Below are 18,206 nucleotides of genomic sequence, written 5' to 3' on the forward strand. Positions count from 1 at the left end.
CACTCAAGGAGCATTTATGCATCAGCACATAGTCATCCGCCAGTGAAGCCGCCTCAGTCACACTTCTTACCTTGAGATCATTGATGTGTTGCGCAATTCTGTCGGGTATTGAATTTTTAAATTGCTCCAACACAATCAACTCAGACAAATCCTCAAACGTCTCCACCTTCAATGCGGAACGCCAACGCACAAAGTGACCGGTCAGGTCACGAGCAAACTCGAGATGCGTCTGCTTCTCCATTCTCTTCCACGTACGAAAACATTGGCGATAGGCTCCCGGAACAAGCTCATACACTTTCAACACCGCCGACTTCACACATTCATAATCTTGTCCATCCGACACGGACAGCGCAGAATACGCTTCCTGCGCCCTGCCCGTCAGTGCGCACTGGAGCATCACCGTGCGGGCTGATTCAGGCCACCTCCTCGCCTTGGAGACCCGCTCGAACAAAGAGAAAAAAACCTCCGGCTCTTTCTCATTAAATCTAGGCAACCAGCGAAGATTTCTCAAAACATCAAAACAGTCAGGTGACTCCGGCGGTGGGGACATACCCACATCAAAAGACTCATCCACCATTCCCACCGTTTTACCACTCTTAATCAAATCCAGCCTACACTGCTGCAGTGAAAGCTTAGCCTGCTCCATCTCACAGCGCATTTTCAGGGGTTATTTGTTTTTCAATTTCCGTCCTCTGTTTCATCTTATCATGCTCCAATTGCAGCAGTAACATTTGTTTTTGCTGCTCGAACGTCAAATTCGACGCCGCCAGAGGTGGTAGCCTTAACAAAATCAGCCACATCAGACATATCCACCAAAATAACGCAAACACCAGGACACTCACCCTTGCTGCTACTTACCAGGTAAACTCCAAAAGAGGAGCCCCCCACCAAAGCAAAACAAACAAAAAAGAGCCGAGACACCCCAACCCCTCACTACCTAACCACAATAGTACTTCCAAAAGCCTCACCTGGTCTTCGTCGGCTTGCCGAGCTTGAAGCATCACCAACCCCAGAATATCACATCTGACCTCAGCTGGTCAGCTGCAATAAACCAAGTTTAGCGCACCCCCTCCTCAGGATTACCAACAAAAACAAAAAACAAAAAAGAAAAAAAATTGGCAAGATCTGCTCGCCCGCTGGCTAAGCTAATCAGGGTGCTCGAACAAAACAACACGAAAATATTGTTTTAACATATAGCAGCAAGCATAAGCAAAGTGCCCCAAAGCAAACAAAACTATATACCATAATCCTACCCATACGATTCAACACAAAACGTGGCGAGCGACACACAGTCGCGGCTTCTCGATTCCCACACTACCTATAGTGACACCGGAGGTGCAATTCCATTCACAAATTATCCCGAGTCCATTCACAAACCTGGGCATCCAACCGGTGCGTAATCCCGGACGAGCCCCCACATTTGTCACGACCTAGCTCTAGGCAGGACAAACATGATGAAACATACGGGTAGAATAAAAAATGGATAGATTTATTTACCAAAGGAATAGTTCAACATAACATAATCAACCAAATGAACACAAAGGAAACACAAGGAGCTGTGGCGGAGCTGTGGCGGAGCTGTGGCGGAGCTGCGCCCAGCTCTCCCGCTGGAACAGAGTGATGCAAAACAAGGGAGAAGAGGGAGGACCGCCACACTCTTGTAGCCTACACCTGGGGACTGGCCAAGCCCACACAGGTGACACAGCACCACCCACCAGCGACCTGCAGACAGACGCACAGAGACAAAGGAAAAAGGACAAACACACCAACACAGACATCCAACAGGCACTACCGGCAGGAGGCCGTCACAAAGCTAACAAAATATAGGTTTGTCCAGTGGCAGCTTGGCATGGAGTCGATGCATGATTACACATTATGTGCAATAAACTAACCAACTTGAGATAGTCCCGAGTAACAAACTAATATCCAACCAGGATTTTTATTCCGACACACAGTAATCCGCTAATTTATGCGCTTCAACACACGCCTTGATACGGACTGAGTCAATGAGGAAATAGGACAGTAGCCCCATTCACACTGCCTTTTGAGTGCTTGGATCCTGCGCAAATTACCTGCATCCTCTGTGTGAATGTTTCAGATGCCGCGAGGGGTGAAATTTCGCTGCACTTCTGATGAGGCACTTCAGAGGTGAACCGGCGTCTGTGTGAATGGATAGGCGCGGAGCGGGGGCGTGTCGATCTGATGGTGTTCACTTTCTGACAGCTAAACAGAGCCTTCGCTCAACAAATAAAAGAGAAATTACCTGCAAAGCAACGTTACAGGACCAAACAACAGTAATGTACTAACTGGCAGTGTCTTTGGCAACTTATATGAGGAAAAAAATATCGCAGTTATACGTGGAAAAGCCTCTGTCATCCTGTCTGTCCTACCGACTCTGTGTCACATTTCCGCCCGAAAAACAGCGTATGCCCCTAGCAAAATACTTTAACTCACCAAGTGTTTGTCTTCTTCCACTATTGTGTCGTTGTATATAATTTAGAGCGAAAAACATAACTATGGTATGTATGGTGGGTCAGGATCTCAATCACAACACATTATAACAGCATCCATATGATTATAAACAGTCAGCGGGTACTGATAGGTAGACACCGGGGGAAACACGTTGAAAAAAAACACAGACGTTATCATCTCGATGCTTACCGTCACGCCTCTTTTGGATCCGCAGTGCCGGCTTGCTGTATGAATTGACACACTGGTGCGGCTTTACGCCGGAGCTACTTGGTTCTGTGTGAACAAACAAAGATGGAGAATTGGCGAACCTCCGCTGCGGAAATAATGCGGAGTCTCTGTGTGAAAAGGGCTACTGTGTCCAGTGGGAGGAGAGAAAAGCTCAGGGGCCTGATGTGTTCACTGTAGTCTGGACTGCTCACATGTGCCACCTGGTGGTTGTTGGTGCGCAGTGCAGCTAATGCAAAATCAGCTGGATAAAATGAAAGCCCCCCCTCCTTTCCTGCCATGTAGCGGCACCTTTAACGCCGCGGCAATAGCATCCTCTGAAAGGAGAGACATCTGTAGCTTGGGTCGGTTTCCTCCTCACAGAAGACACAAGTTGGGGTTCTAGCCAGACTTGCCATCGGGTCTGTTCCCAGACGTCACTGGTTGACCCAGAAATTAAGGTTGCAAGGTACATCTTGAGGATGCGCTGGGATGCATCATCAGTGATGTTCCTGGGTTCATCAGGGATTTTAGGGCTTTCAACACCAGATCCCCTCACCCAGGTGACACATCGTTGATAAAGTCCTGGATTGCATCCCAGCAGCAGCAATCCACAGGATCGCCCTCTTTATCCAAAGCCACCAAGTGGCTTTCTCTGCAGATTTAATGATCGTACATATGGCCCCCCTCTTTGCAGCTCTGGTTATTCCAAGCCCTGCCAGAGCTTCACAGTTTAAGCACCCAGCAACCCCCCGGCAGCCCACAATCTGATGAATCAATCACTGTCCCAACAAGGGCCTTCTGCCTTAGCCGTGCCACTGCCACCTTCCTATTAATACCATATGTAATTCACTTGCTCGTGAATTCTCAAGATAATGACCTGCACTCAGTAGAGTGCATATATCTGCCAAGGAGGTATGCAGTCCCTTTTAATCCCCTCAAGCCTAATCCAGTATCAAATAAAAGATATTACAATCTGCCAGATCGAGATTTTTAATTGTCCGTGCATTATTTAATGAAAAATTAACGAAGATTTCCAAAATCACCCTGTCTCACAAAACATTCCTGGGTCCATTAATGAGGTCTATTGTTGGCTGAGACCCACCCTCCATCCAAGTTTAGTGGAAATCTGTACCGTAGTTTTTTTGTAATCCTGCTGGCAAATCAACCAACCAACAAATGGACATGGGCAAAAACATAACCTCCTTGGCGGGGGTATTTACTCCTAAGCTTCCTTCTATAGAGCTCAACAGCGCAACTTTTTTAACAGCTCTTGTTCTAAAAGTGAATTTCCCACTCTTCCCCTCCAAATTCTTATTAAAATTTTAACCCTGGAACCGAGCCAACCAATTACAAGATGAATAGTGACAAAAAACCTTTAATTTGGAGCAAAAAAATTGGAAAACATCAAAGAAAAGGCAATGGATCAAGACTGTGTACATAATTATTTCATGACTATTATGTGACTATTCATCACATAAACTATTGCGACTGATTCTTTTCCAATGATTTACAACACTAGAACATGGCCTGACTTATTGGGATGCTCACCCCTTTGGACACTTTTCCTCATCTTTTAAAGAAAATGCAGCATGTCAAAAAGAGAAATGGAGGCTCTGTAGTAAATATAATGTAAACAATGTGATCCTGGTAGCAGTAATTTGCTAGCCAACATGACTTTCGCAGGTGCAGTAAACATTTCCATGGCAACAGCAAGCTCCACCAATCGTCTAGAGACACTGCTGTTACACTTTAGGTTTGTGAGTAGTGTGGTACTCTAAAATATTTTTAGAGGAGAAGATTTTCTTAAAACAAGATTGATATCATACAGGCTTGTGGTTTCTAGAAGGAGCATAAACCATTGCGTCATTCTCATAGCATGTGGTAAGTCGATCTTGGATGGTTACTTATCAACATGCTCAATTCAGAGTGCTACACGATGAGTCTATAATTAAGAAAAAATGTTAGTATTTTATGAACTTCTGGTTCCCTCGTCCTGGAGTCAATGGGTTCTTTGAGTGGGTTTTGGTTAAATGCGTGAAATACGGTCTGTGGTGAGCACAAGCCTAGGATATTTTCACGTATTGTTCTACGACATAAAATATGTCGGTAAATACCCCACGTTTAATTATAAAGCGTTTATGTTGCTAACAAGTGGTTCAGTGAAGCTATTGGTGGGGACATTAAATGTCATCACGACGAACACAGAGACTGATTTACTCACTAGTCCATCTTTACAGGTAGACTTTAGTTGATAACTATTCAAACTCTAACTTTACAACTCATAGACTGATTGTCACAGTCTGCTCATCTCCTGTCTGCTGGTATCATTCCACTCACCTGTCTCTGCTCCACTCTGCCAGTCAGCCACACCTCCTTATCAGGCCAACTCTCCACACCTGTGACAGCCCTGGCTGCATTTAAGCCTGCTCCTGTCTCTGCTTCAGTGCCAGATTGTTCTCGTGTCATGCCTGACTTTCCAGCGTTTTTCCCCGGACTGATCACCTGTTGCCGACCTCGTCTCTGCCCTGGATATTACCTCAGCCTTCTGTCTTCGACCACGAGTTTCGCCTATCCCCTCCAGGTTACGCACTGCTCGGCTCGGTGGCCACACAGCTCACCACTGGACCTGTCTGCCTGCTAGGTAATCCACCTGTTGTTGGCTTTGACTTCAGTCAGCGACGCCAGGCTCACTCCTTCTCAGATCTCGCAGATCACTGTGAGCCAAGACTTTTCTCCCTGTCACTGTATAAACTGTTAAAGACTCCAGTGATAAATAAAGGTCATTACCGACTGATATCCTGTCTGCCTGTGCTGCTTTTGGGTCCTCACCATACCCGTGACACTGATCAATTTATAGTAATGTGTGTAGTATGGTGTAGTAAGATAATTAGTGGCTATGACTGTTTGGAACTTAACTTTTGAGCTCTATTGTCTCGCCACTGTTTTGTTTGCGTCCCCCTGGGGAAATAAACTCTTCAAGATATAGAGCTTGCATACTGTCAGTGAGCAAACTCAGGAGCTCGATCATGTCGACTCCTATCTCATAACTGCAAAGCATATCTCTATTGTGGAACAGTTTTTTTTTTTATCTGACAGAGGAGGTAAGATACAAGCAAATTATGCTCAAAAAAAATATACACCCTGCTTTGGGCACTCTGGCTGTTTACCAAAAGTTGACCAAAGTTTAACTCTGTGGAACATTAAAAATCCTGATGTGTCCAGGACTTTAAGCCAAAACAATAACCTATAAAAGAGGCTAAAATTGCAGTTTGTCCATTATCAAATACTCTATAACAGGTTTTTTTTTAGTGGTTTAAACTGGTCTGTACTATATAAAAGTTGCACAGTTTTGCATTACTAGTCACCTGCTCACTTCTGCCTGCCCAGTCTACCAGCCATTCCCTCCTAACCAAGTCAACGCCACTCACCTGGTCTCACAGCTGCTCCTGATCACCAGTTAACCCAGTTCATTCCCTGTTCCCCCTATGTTTCTGTTATCTGGACCTTTATGGGAACCTGTCAGTCTGTTTATTTTTCCTGTGTATCTGCCTGCCAGCCTGAACAATCTCCACATGCTCTCATTAAAATACAGTATCACTAAAGCTATCCTGCTGCCTCGCCTTTCTTCTGTTTGGGTCCAACCCCTGTTGCTCACTTACCAGCTTTGACACAAAAAAATATTATATTTGTTCCTTTTTCATGTTAAAGTTTATGATGTGTGGTGCATTCATCACTTGAACTAAAACAATAATTTTGTGTTTGTGCTTGTGCAGCTCAGTGCCAGGCAGACAGAGTGTGACAACCGTTTGACTGAAGTTCGTAATGAGTATCTGCTGACTTTAGCAGCAGTCAACACTCATCACCAACACTACTATACCAGTGACTTACCACATATTATGGAGGTAAAACACACACACACACACACACACACACACATGCTGTAACAGTTTGGGGCTGTGTCTCTTTGTTGATATGGCTTGGTGAGCATATCAGAAGACAATAGCCATAAACTCACAGCCACATACAGTATGTCTGGGGTTTCCACAATACTGTTTTTTTTTTATACCAACACATCATTTTTACCAGGCCCGGTTTTATGGGTACTATTTTATCACACATAACAAAACCAAGGCCACACATAACCTACACTCAAGAGGCTAAAGGAAATGGAGGCTCAATAACATGCATCCATCCATGAGCAAAATAATAACAAAAAAAACAAGACAATGTCTTATAACGCTGCTTCTCTTGTATCTTGGCAACACAGTATGTCTTAAAGGTATATTGTTCTAACTGTTACAGCACACACATAAACTGACAAATATAAACTGGAGAAAAGGAAGCTTAAAAAAAAACCTGTATCCGTTGTATATCTGATAAAACACTGACCACATCACTTCCTGACATATTGCAGGCTCTTGGTCTGTTGAGGTTGCACTGCAAAGTGCACAAACAGTCTACTTTCCCCTTTTTCACTCAGTCTCTAAAGTCCTAGAAAATATTTGTTTGCTGTCATTATCACTTCCTTCCTGATGCTAAATTTTCAAAAAAGAAAGAAAAAAAAAACCTCCCCCCCATCCTCATTTTCCTCATGATTAGCTGTCACATTGAACTGCTCAGAGGTGCTTAGATTAGAAGTTGTAGAAATGTTCACAGGTCCTCATGTGACTGAACAAACTGGTTGATCATGATTATACATCCAAAGGGAATACATTTGCAGTTAGCAGTATATTTTTATTTAACCTTTAGTAACCATGATAGTTGCATAAGATCATGGTATCATTTTTTTAAAAACAGCCGTATAGAAAACCCAGTAAATAACACCCAAAGGCCCCAAAACGCCTAGGCTGAATTGCAAATTTGTTGTGTATGTTGTGCAAATACCCCACCATGGATTGATGATATTAATTAATTAATACAAAGCTGGTAATTTCTTTAACACATTTCCAAGAATCTTCCAACTAGTTTCTGCTAAACTTTTGCTCATCATGCCATTTTAATTTCTAACTAGTATCTGCAGGTCAGTAAATTGAAGTGCATTTTTAACAATTTTCATTTTCACCAATTCCCATCAATTCATCAGATCAGTCCTACATTACATACCTTTTGTCCTACATTTTTTGTTTATAGTTAGTCGCCATACATTGCTAATAGAACTTCATAAACATAAATCAAGTGGCTCATTTTCCATTTTAGGTTGAATTCTTTAATTGCTTATCGAGGCCTTATAATGTCTTCACACTGCTAAAGTTGAATGTCACTGTTTTTAATTTTGAGACAACAAAACACAAGCGAAAAAATTAATATCAAGAAAAAGGTTAATATTTACAAACATCTGAGTGTGACAGAAAGAGAAACTGATTGTTGATTGCTGAATTGGTGAAAATTAAGCTACAACAGTTTTAATTTAGTGGCCTGCTGAGGAGAAGTTGGATAGTTGAATTTGGGTCTCCAATATATCAATCCAGTCACATACAATTAGAACTAATTGAAACTGACTCTTGTACTTTATTTTCCTCCTCAGCAGATGGACGGTGATGTTTATGATGATTTGAGAAGCCATTTCACCCTGCTGTATGAGACGGAGATGGATACCTGTCTGGCCACAACCAAACAGTACAGCAGGATATGGGAGACTGTTGTCAAGGTGTGTGTCTATGTTTGTGTTATGTATACAGTATGTTGATTTGTTTAAGGTTATGGGTGTTCAAACACAGGGATTAACTATGATTTTGTGTTTTTTTGTCAAAAGTTGTTACTTTCAAAATGTGAGTGGGTAGAAACCATTTTAACACCTAGGTCTTCATTTTTGCGATGGTACAAGGCTGGCACAGGGGAAAGCATTGGAGGAAACCACAACCATATTACTACTCATAAAGCAAAAACTGCAGCAGGCTGTGCTGCTTTGGTGGCTTCATGTGTACCTAGAGACCTTTCCTATATTTTCCAGCCTTCTCTGACAACTTATGGATCTGTTCTTTTGAAAGGGATAGTGTAGGACATAAGGATGTAATGATACAAAAAAACTGTACGATATCATCACGATAAATTGTCCACGATATATTTATCACAATGTTGTCACAAAACAACATTCACAAAAAGGCGATTTGAACAATGTCCTTTTAATAATAAATCGGATATGTACAGCATTTATTATTTGTATACTTTTAGTTTTTACTTGAGGTACCTCTGCTTTCCTTCTAGTAAAATAAAAGTAGCTGGCCATAAACGGCCTGCGGTGGAACTGATGCAGCAGATTGTGAGCCGTCAAACAGAACAATACAATGACAGGGAGAAATGGTAGAATGCATTTATACTAGGGCTGTCAATTGATTCAAATATTTAAACCCGATTAATTGCATGATTGTCCATAGTTAACTTGCGATTAATCGCACATTTTTTATCTGTTCTAAATGTAACATTCCTTAGTAATACTAATACAATGTAGTGTCCAACTTTAGGCTACACTTGTAAAGGTTAACTATACAATGTTAATTGGCCTGCAAGCTGTAGCCACCCATTAGTGAGGGGGAGGAGGGCTCTCTGCATCAGCTTTGTGCTTGGTCAGCGAGTGGTATTTAAGACTAGACGTAGTCTGGTGTTAACTCAGTTCTTCACATTGAGAGTAAATACAAATAACTTTCAAGAGAACCATCTGACAGGGCTGTGAAGCTGAACTTCACGTTCAAAAGACCCTTTTCTTTATCCATTTCTGCTCAAGGAGGTTTGTTTCTGCTTGCCATCCACAACGTTACTGCTGCATCGCTTCCTGATTTCCCAAACTAAGGGGCGGGCCGAGGGTCATAATGTGCATTGCGTTAAACACACGTCAAAAAATTAACAGCGTTTTGAGGAATTTGCGTTAACGCGTTATTATCGCATTAACTTGGACAGCCCTAATTTATACTGATTTCCTCTTGTTGGATTTATGAACTTAACGGGCAAAATAAACTAAAGTGATATGTTAGTAGATATGGTCACAGTCCCATAACGGTATTGCGCCATTCTTATATCACAATATTGCGAAATTCTGTATATGGTTACATCCCTAGTAGGAATAATTACTCTTGATTTGTTGCTTTTTTGTCAGGTGACAAGAGAGAAAAATGTTCTGCAGTTTCTTCAAGAATCTGTCTCCTTCAGCAAAACACCTGAATTCACCTTCCAGTCAGCTCCAAGTGACAAGGTGTGTTTGTATGTTGGTGTGTAACTACTGGAGGGAAGGAGCAAGGTTTAGATATCAGCAGTTTGGAGTAATCAGGACCAGGAGAAACATATGATGAAATTAATTCAAAATGCTGTTTTATTTGTCTTAAAGTGAAACTCACGCCAAAATGCAACCTAGGCTTTTTCTGTGAATGTATTTGAGTCAAACCTTCATGTAAAAGCATAATTACGGGAGAGGAAGGAGGCGGCTGGCACAACCGGACTGTGAATGGACAGGAGATGGCAGAAGGAAGTGACGGATCAGGAAGTGAGTTAAGGATGGAGCCAGGTGGCGGGAGAAATGAAAGTCGGAATGAGGTGAAAGCGGGGAAAGCCAAGCAAAGAAAACGCAAGAAAACGGGACAGAAAGGTAGAAGCTCAATGTCAGAAGAAACAGATAATGAGCAAGTGAGAGGGAGTGAGGAAGAGCATAAAGTAATCATCAGACTGGAACAAGAAGGTACTTCGTTTGGTGAGTGGAACCCGGTTCTCCTTACCAAAGGGATAAACAGGCTAGTGGGAGAGGTGAAGAGTGCGAGAGTTTTGCGCAGTGGAGCATTATTGATTTTTTGTAGAGACAGTGCACAGCTAGGGAAAGCAATTAGGATGAATAAAATCGAAGGGAAAAAAGTTCAAGCAACGCTAGCTAAGAGTGGGGGTCTCACTCGAGGAGTGATCTTCGGTATTCCCCTGAATGTGTCTACTGAGCAGATAAAAGAGAATGTGGAGGGTGCAAAAGTGAGGGAAGTCAGACGCCTGAAAACTACTCGTGAGGGTCAAAAATGTGATAGTCTATCGGTAGTGTTTACGTTTGACGAGGATCGGCTCCCTGATAAAGTGTTTATCGGGTATATGAGCTACGATGTTAGACTATACGTGCCTCCGCCATTGAGGTGCTTTAAATGCCAGAAATTCGGGCATGTTGCAGCAGTATGCAAGGGTAAACAAAGGTGCGGGAGATGTGCTGGGGAGCATGAATATAGGAAGTGTGAAAGAGAAGCTAAAATCAAGTGTTGTAATTGCGGAGGGGAGCATACTTCTGTGTACGGGGGATGCGAAGTCAGTAAGAAAGCAGCGGAGATGCAGCGAGTGAAAACATCCAGCAGCATCACATACGCAGAAGCGGCTAGAAGGGTGGGGATGCAGCCAAAATATAATAGTGTCAGGGTGACGGACGGACATGAAGCGAGAACATGTTAGGGGTGTAGAAGAGTTAAGGAAGATACACTGATTGTGGGGAAGAGACAGTTTATACTGTTCATGGTTGATGTAGTTAACTGTACTGCACAACCTGACAAGAAAACGGAAAAAATCTATATAATAGTGAGAGCGGCAGAGAAATATCTAGGAGTCGAGACCATCGGGTGGGAGGAAGTGGAGGACATCTTGAAAGGAGGGTCACCCAGTTTGCAGACACCATCACAATCATCAATATGGGGTGGGGGATCTTCATGGTCCTAAGTATATTGCAGTGGAATGCAAGAAGTCTTGTAACTAATGGGCAGGAGTTTAAGAAGTATATTTCAGATTTGCAGGATAAACCCAGTATAATTTGTGTTCAAGAAACATGGATGAGAATGCAATGGGATTTCATAGTGCATGGGTACACGGCAATAAGGAATGACAGGAAGACTGGGAAAGGTGGTGGGGTAGCCACTTTTGTTAAAGATGGGATAAGGTTCAATACTGTTCAATTAGGGAGAGAACATGAGTCCATAACAGTAAAGATCTGGACAGGTAGATATGAGATAGCAGTAATTAATTACTATAACCCATGTAACAAATTAAGTGTAGATATATTGAATATGGTATTGGGGGAAGTGCAGGGGAAAGTACTGTGGTGTGGGGATTTTAATGCACATAGCACTCTTTGGGGGGTTAGTATGTATGAATGATGGGAGGGGCACGAGGTATGACTGTGTACGAAATAAGGAGAGTGTGATTGATTTAACCTTGTCAAATGAAATAGCTGGCGTCACTGACTGGGAAGTGCTGGGTGAAACGTTGATGGGTAGTGATCACTATCCAATCAGTATTAAGGTTGGAGTAGAGTTGCAGCGAGAGGAGGAAAGGAGGTTGCCAAGATGGAAAATTGATAAAGCCAAGTGGGACATGTTTCAGGCACTGAGTAGAAACAGTTTTGAGCAATTGCATGAAGAGGACGGGTCAGGTGTGGATGAGTGCAACAAGAGAGTAGTCACAGCGGTAATACAGTCGGCTAATAAGACGATACCAAAAGTATCAGGGTGCAGAAACAAAAAAAGTGTGCCATGGTGGAATGACAGTTGTTGACTAGCAATAAGAGCACGGAATAGGGCATTCAGGCTGTTAAAGAAACATCATACAATGGAGTCGTTAATTCAGTCTAAAAAATCGCAAGCAGTGGTTAGAAGGACGATTAGAGCAGCTAAGCGCAGGGCCGCCCCTGGCCAAATTGGGGCCCTAAGCAGAATTTTATTTTGAGCCCCCCCCCCCCCCCCATTACAAAATGACTGTATCATGAAAGGCCATTTAGGTTTACAACCTTTATTAGTAGGAACAAATCAAATGAACAGCCTCTTTCAACAATGGAACAAGCCTTTTACAGATGCAGGCTGCTTCAGTAGACATGGTGCTTGATGGCCCTTGTGACGTACTGGGCGCTGGCTCCGTGTCACCCTTAGTAACAAACTTAAGCATTGACCCTGTTATGACAAGAAATCCATCATACAAGCAGATTATTAAGATTTGTTTTGGTCTTAATGGTAAATTACACAATGAAATTAATGTAAACACTAGCCTCACAAAGATTAAAATTAATGCAAATAATAATTATATTCATTATGATTTGATTTTATTATACTATTTTAATCCCACAAGGCGGCGCCCAATGAGCATTGTTAGGGGTCGGTGCCTTGCTCAAGGGTACCTCGGCAATGCCCAGGATGTGAACTAGTATTCTCCATTACTAGTTCACATCATACTTTTTTTTTTTTTTTTTGTCCGAGCGGGACTTGAACCAGCCACATCTGAGCCCCCAAGCCAAGTCCCTACGGACTGAGCTATTGCCGCTATTTGATACCTCTATATTTAAATATTTTTATATACTTATTTTTACATTTTGTACTTAGGTTCTATATTCCTATACTGCTGTTTGCTGCTGCAACGCTTTAAATTTCTCCATTGTGGGTCAAATAAAGGATTATCTTAAATTCACCAAGAGATGGCGACATTTTACCTCCATAAAAATAGCCCAAAACTTCTATTGATAGCATAGATTGATAGGCTATAAACCTGAGCCAACATACGACCACCAACTGGTCAATTAACCACTCCTTTTTCAACAGAGGTGAATGTATATGCAGTTAACAAGACATTCAATAAATGATAATCAGGGCCGCTGGAAAATTTAATCTCCAGTCCAGAATTATCCTCTCTTCTGTCTCATGATTAGCAGGCTAGCAGCTGGGGTGTTCCTCCTCTTGTTTTGACTTTGTCTTTCTTTTGCTTTCTCCCGATTCATATTGCCGTTTGGAGGCCATCTCTCCACCTGCATCCAGCTGCCTGTCGGCGCATCTGACCGCTGATTGGTCAGATGCTGCGTGCTGTCAATCATTGCGCCAACGTGTGCGGTGTCAGATTACTCTTTTTTTTTTTTTCTCTCCTGCCTCGGGCTGACTTGGTGCTCTACGCGCGCCTCACGGCAGCGATGCGCATCCTTTGCGCATTTGCAGAGAATGTGTCCCCTTGCGCAAAATGGGGCCCCCCATGGATCGTGGGGCCCTACGCACAGCGCGTGTTCTGCGTGTAGGGAGGGGCGGCGCTGGCTAAGCGTGCATGCTGGAGACAATATTGCAGTGGGATAGGTCGGGAGGTACAGTTGTCAGATGTTTGGGGAATGATCAGGAAAATGAGTGGAATAAGAAGGAGCATAACGATCCCGATGCTGACAAATAACAACAGAACAGCGGTTAGTGGGTTAAAAAAGGTGACGCTATTGGCTGAAACAATGATTAAAGTTCATAGTTCAGATAATATCTCGGCAGAAGCAAAGCAGCAAAGGACTACTATGCTGCCGCAAAATACCTGGGTAAACAAGAAAAAACTTGCAACAGGGGATAATCTAGATCTACCCTTTAATATGTATGAGTTAAGGAGGGCCATCTCCAGCACCCGGCAGTCAGCACCAGGGAAAGATGATATATGTTATTGTATGTTAGATCACATGGATGATAGGTCACTAGAGGTAATATTGAAGTTATTTAACAAAGTATGGGACTCAGGGGAGGTTCCAGGTGCGTGGAAACACTCGGTTATAGTGCCAATTTTAAAAACAGGTAAAGGCGCGTCAGACCCATCAAATTATAGACCAATTGCTCTTACATCCCAATTAGGGAAAACTATGGAGAAGATGGTAACAGAGAGGTTGATGTATGTCCTAGAGAGTAGAGACCTTTTTTCTTCGTATCAGAGTGGGTTTCGTAAAGGAAGAAATACAATGGACTCAGTACTGAGTTTAGAATCAGATATTAGGAAAGCACAGACAAATAAAGAGATAGTGGTGGCGGTGTTCTTTGATATAGAAAAAGCATATGACATGTTGTGGAAAGAAGACCTGCTAATCAAACTGGATAAGATGGGAGTGGGAGGGAAGTTATACAACTGGGTTTTGGGCTTCCTGTTTGGGAGAACTATAGAGGTAAGAGTAGGGACAGAATATTCACCAGTGTATAAGGTTGAAAATGGAATGCCACAAGGGAGTGTACAGTATGTAGTCCAATATTCTTTAACTGTATGATTAATGATGTATTTGAGGAGGTGGGTGGAGGAATAAGTAAATCATTATTTGCTGATGATGGAGCGTTATGGGTAAGGGGGAGAAATCAAGAATATCTGCAAAAGAAACTGCAGGTAGCAGTTGATAAAGTGGAGCAGTGGGCAAATAGGTGGGGGTTTAAATTATCTGTAGCAAAAACCCAGGTGATATGTTTTGCAAAATGGCATAAAGAGGTGTCAATAAAGTTATATGGTCAAGCACTGGAGCAAGTTATTCGGTTTTTAGGAGTGCTGTTTGATGAAAAGCTTACTTGGAGGCAACATATTGAGAAGGTAAGAGATAAATGTAAAAGTGTTAACAACCTCCTGAGGTGTCTGGCAGGTCGGGATTGGGGTGCAACCAGGAAGTCTCTGCTAAACATATACCAAGCCACGATGAGGGCCAGGTTAGACTATGGTAGTGTTGCTTATATGTCAGCAGCAGAGAGTCACCTTAAGAGGTTGGATGTGGAGCAGGCTAAGGGACTGAGGATATGCAGTGGGGCTTTTAAGACCTCTCCAGTAGCAGCCCTGCAAGTTGAGATGGGGGAAGAACCTCTGAGAATAAGGAGGGTGAAGCTCATGTTGGCATACTGGGTGTATCTGCAGGGCCACAAAAGGTCTCACCCAGCAAAGGCCATACAAGAGGAGTGCTCAGAACATAGCAAGACAAACTTCTGGAGTCTGGGCTGGGTTGGAAATGTAAAGGCTGAAAGTATTGGTTTATGTGATGTGCAGTATATGTTGAGTGTTCCTCTACCAGAAATTCCTCCTCGGGTGTTTCAGGAACCGTCGGTGGATTTTAATATTCAGCACAGACTCAAGAAGAAGTCAGGATAGAGTGATACTGGCGTAATAGTGCAAAACTATATTGGAAAGAACTATGCAAATAAGCTATTGATATTTACAGATGGATCAAAAGATCCAGAAACTGGGCGTACGGGGGCAGCCGTTTACATCCCAGAGTGTAAACTGGCAGTGAAGGAGAGAGCAACAGACCATGCTTCAGTGTATACGGTCGAACTCTTAGCTATTAAACTTGCTCTAAGGTGGTTAAAGAGAGACAGTAGTGTTAATGCACTAATTGCATCAGACAGTTGGGCAGCCCTAAATAGTATCAAAACAATGAAATCATGCAGACAGGACCTAACTATGGAGATACATCAGCTGTTGTATGAACTTCAAAGCAGGGGGGGGACAGTCTGCTTTCTGTGGGTTCCGGCTCATGCAGGGGTTGAGGGTAATGAGGATGTGGACATTCTTGCAAAGCAGGCAGTCAGGTCACAAACAATAAACAACAATATCCCGCTAGGGAGAGCTAAAGGAAAATCAATCATAAAAACACAAATGCAAAAGATATGGCAAGAGTACTGGGACATAAACGAGACAGGAAGGCACTTTTATAGCATACAAAAGCAAGTGGGGGGGGGGACCGATGCTGGACAGGAGCAGGAAGGAGGAGGTGGTCATCACCCGCCTCAGGCTAGGGCACACAGGGCTCAACAGTACATTACACATAATTGGGAAACATCCTACTGGCAAATGTAGAACCTGTGACTAGCATGAATCAGTACAGCATGTTCTGATGAAGTGTAAGGCATATGAGAGAGAGAGGAGAGAACTGGAAACAGCCCTGCAAAGGGAAAAAGTAAGGTTCACAATAGGAAACCTGCTGCAACGGTCAGAAAATGTTAGTAAATATGTAAGAAAATACCTGAGGAAAACAGGGTTAATGGACAGGATTTCGTTATTATTACTGATATTATTATTATTATTATTTTTTTTTTTTTTTTTTTATTTATTTATTTTTTTCTTTTCTTTCTTTTCCTGCTAATTGAATGTACCACACTCCAGTCTGGTAGGTGGCGGCAATGCACCATTAAGCTGGATGCCAGCCGCCATTCAAATCCAACAGAAGAAGAAGAAGAAGCAAAGCACAATTACGACGAAAAAGCCACTTTTAAGATTCACCGTAGTTTTGTTTTCGGGTCAAAATCATTTTCAATAGTGTGCAGGGGCAACTTTACGGTAGCATTAAAATCGCTATTTTTAAAACACTAAGAAGACTCGACACAACATGAAACTTTGCTCGTAGCATCACCGGGGTCTCTACACATGAACACGAGCATTGAGAACATCGTTTGTGTACACAAAGTTTGCTAAAAAAGAAGGTTTTTGAACAACTCACGTTAGCAGTAGCTTGCTCCGCTCGTCGCCGTACTGCCAGTCGAGAAGCATCGATCCCCGATCCCCAGCGTAACATGGAGCTTTCTCCTCCATGTTACGCCGCACTCGGGGATCGACGCATCTCGACTGGCAGGACGGCTACTGCTACTGCTAACGTGAGTTGTTCAAAAACCTTCTTCAAAAACCTTTTTTTTTTTTGGATATTGATATTGGGAAGTAAAAATAATAAAAACCATATACACAGAATACATACATAAACACATTTTTTGCAGTCCTTCAAATGGGGTTATGAAAATATATGTAAGTAATGGTGACAGGATATTTACAGCTTAACAATAATCTTAATTGTCCAAAATGACATCTGAGCACTGTAACATTAAACTTCAGTGGGAATTAAATAATTATGAATCACCAAAAGCATCTTTTTTTCTGCATTATGTTCTGTAAAAAAAAACAAAAAAAACAACGCATACACCAATTCCGATCTGTGATAGGCTAATATCGGCTGATAATACCCACCAACCAATATATTGGTCAGGCTCTAATTTACACCCCTTTTTAATCTGAGATATTCACTGTGGCTGCTAAGCTAACAGTGTTAGCATGTACCCTGTCTGAGGTGGGTGCACAAGCTCGACCGTGCATCAAGAGTTTAAATAAAAAAGCTGTATTAAAGCTATGGTCTACGATCTGAGAAAGATTTGAAAAAAGCATCCCCCCACACACACACCCCTCCCCTCGGTGCTCCTTAATCCCTCCTCTTCGAGCTCGTATCGTCCTCCCTTGGAGCTTCCCACGACACACCCCCTCCCGCAACAAGCACCAAGAGCAACAAGCCAGCCGGCAGAAACCAAATACGGCGTCAGCTTTGAATGCGGAGTAACGATGTCGGATTCACAGGTAAAGTTATTACAATGTACGTTGAAACTAACGTAAATCTTGTAAATCATTACAATGTCCACAGCTAAGCTCCACAGCCAAGTTAGCGTAACGTCATTAGCATTATTAGACCACGGCCGCGACACAAACATGCCCGTAAACTGTAATCTCTTGTTTATGACAGATAAGACACACAAATACACACATTATTACGCGAAGCGGAAGCGGAGGGGTTTCATCCATTCATTCATCTTACTTGCATTACTTGCTGCTTCAGCAAGTACAGTAGCTAGCAGAGGCCGCTTGCTACTGTCGCTCTGTTTTCCCTCGTAGTTTCAAATGCAGAAGTGGGTCGGGACGAGACGTGACCAGGAGCAGGAGAGTGAGTGAGGGGAATGGATGGAAAAATTGACCAATAGCAGTCATGGGGGCCGCATGGCTGCTATTGGTCAATTTCTTTG

At 42.8% G+C, this 18,206-nt stretch overlaps 1 protein-coding gene across 1 annotated transcript in view; it reads left to right on the plus strand.

Annotated features, from left to right (window-relative positions):
* Window positions 1–18,206, plus strand: part of LOC141013486 (F-BAR and double SH3 domains protein 1-like) — a 58,349-nt gene that overhangs the window by 27,152 nt on the left and 12,991 nt on the right. Inside the window, exons 8-10 of the mRNA XM_073487237.1 lie at window positions 6,453–6,581; window positions 8,204–8,326; window positions 9,770–9,865. Of these exons, the coding sequence (XP_073343338.1) occupies window positions 6,453–6,581; window positions 8,204–8,326; window positions 9,770–9,865 (348 nt within the window). The remainder of the gene's footprint in view (window positions 1–6,452; window positions 6,582–8,203; window positions 8,327–9,769; window positions 9,866–18,206) is intronic.

The sequence above is a fragment of the Pagrus major genome, chromosome 18 (assembly GCF_040436345.1).
Source record: "Pagrus major chromosome 18, Pma_NU_1.0".
Lineage (NCBI taxonomy): Eukaryota > Metazoa > Chordata > Actinopteri > Spariformes > Sparidae > Pagrus > Pagrus major.